This window comes from Perkinsus marinus (genome assembly GCF_000006405.1).
Source record: "Perkinsus marinus ATCC 50983 genomic scaffold scf_1104296966972, whole genome shotgun sequence".
NCBI lineage: Eukaryota > Perkinsozoa > Perkinsida > Perkinsidae > Perkinsus > Perkinsus marinus.
The window spans coordinates 1-1,582 of NW_003203731.1; the positions used below are offsets into that span (position 1 = coordinate 1).

Here is a 1,582-nt window from a genome sequence, read left to right on the forward strand (position 1 = left end):
TATAGCGAACAATCGATACAGTGCAGCTAACAGACTGGCCAACAGGAGTGGGCAGATCCTCCTACCACATCTCGTCCCCTGTAAATCTGGCGCAGTGAGGAAATAACGTAACGACAATCAAAATGGCAGCAAAAATAATCATCTAGCTAGCAGTGGATAGCAGCAATAACTGGCCACAGGCTGTGTACAACAGCTAAGGGCCGACAGACTTATAGCGATTCAAAACCCAATTGGACACGTCCTCGAGCTCGATCTTAGGATCCCACCTCCACCAGGAGTTCAGCGAATACGGGCCAGCCAACTGGTCACGACGCAGCTGGCGGCGGGCTTCATCAGTCTCAGGTGCATAAAACCACTCGTCAGGCTTGATGTCAGAGTAAACCTCGGGCCAAGGGAAGGCTTCTTCGTTAGGGAATGGCTGTACTCCCTCTCTTGCGCGAACGGCCTCGTACTTGTAGATGTGCTGGACTAGGGCTTCAGGCTTACGAAGACCACTATCACGACCAAGCTCATCCTTCATCACGGGCAGAAAAGCACGAAGAGAACGGGCAACGAAGACCGTACCATCGGGCCGGAGAGGCATAACCCGGGCCAAACGTTGAACTTGATGTAGAGCTCGCTGGCAATGACGCTGACAGCAACATAATACCGAGCAATCATTCCTTACCGGGCCATCTATGTGCCCCCCTTCACAGTGGTAGAAGACGGCTAGAGCAGGAACTGAGGCAGATCTCAGCCATCCCAAAATACCGTTGGCCGCAACCAAGTAAGGCTCGGGCCAAACGTTACCATCCTTCCTCCACACTCTCGGGCCAGCAAGTAGCTCACTAAGGAAGAGCATCTTGCCAGAGACATCCCAGTCCCAAGCGGGGATCTGGCCGGCACATAAAGGGTGGTTGATCACCAACCCAGCGTCTTCAGCTAGACCTCTACAGGCAGATGGGAAACCCTTCCAGAAATCCTTAAGGTCTTCAAGCTCGGTAGGATCCGTGACCTTAATATCGTCGTCGTATAACCACCACACGTCTCCACGACCGGACCGGGCCGAAGAGCGTGCGACTACATCATTAAACCGTACATCGGGCCGAGGTTTCAAAGCATCACCCCAGCCAGGGTGAGGAACACCAGCTCGTTGCAGAACTTGATCAGTGCTCCAGTCAAAATCCTTGGAAGAACGTCTTCTAGGCGAGGTAATCGAAGCCACAGGACGATCTTCGGAAGAACGCACCTCCAGCGAACGCTTCTCCAAACCGTCATTTTCTTTCTCGAGGAGCTGGTCGTTGACTACCGATCTCACCGTAGGAGTTGTCGAACTCATACAGGCCAGTAGACCTTCTACAGGGAACATACGGGCTTGCTCCCAAGCTCCAATCTCTTCCAACAGGCTGGAGACAGCGGTCGCAACTTCAGTGGGACTACGAACACAAAGGCCGGGGGGCTCACTTCCTCCTCTAGAACCTGGCGTAAACTTTCGACCGTATCCTTCCATACGTCCCAGAGACGACAGTAGACTCTGGCGAGGAAACAGTAGGACCATCCTTAGAGCAGCCGATCCCAGTAGCTCTAGGAGGCATGGTCGGCC

General features: G+C 53.6%; 1 protein-coding gene across 1 annotated transcript; it reads right to left on the minus strand.

Moving 5' to 3' along the window:
• Positions 1-193: 193 nt before the first annotated feature.
• Pmar_PMAR008400 (hypothetical protein) lies at positions 194-1,415 on the minus strand (the record flags this gene model as incomplete). Its single annotated transcript, XM_002768868.1, has 2 exons — positions 194-631; positions 668-1,415. Coding segments are annotated over 2 exons (1,186 nt in total), but the record flags the coding sequence as incomplete, so codon positions are not given.
• Positions 1,416-1,582: the final 167 nt, after the last annotated feature.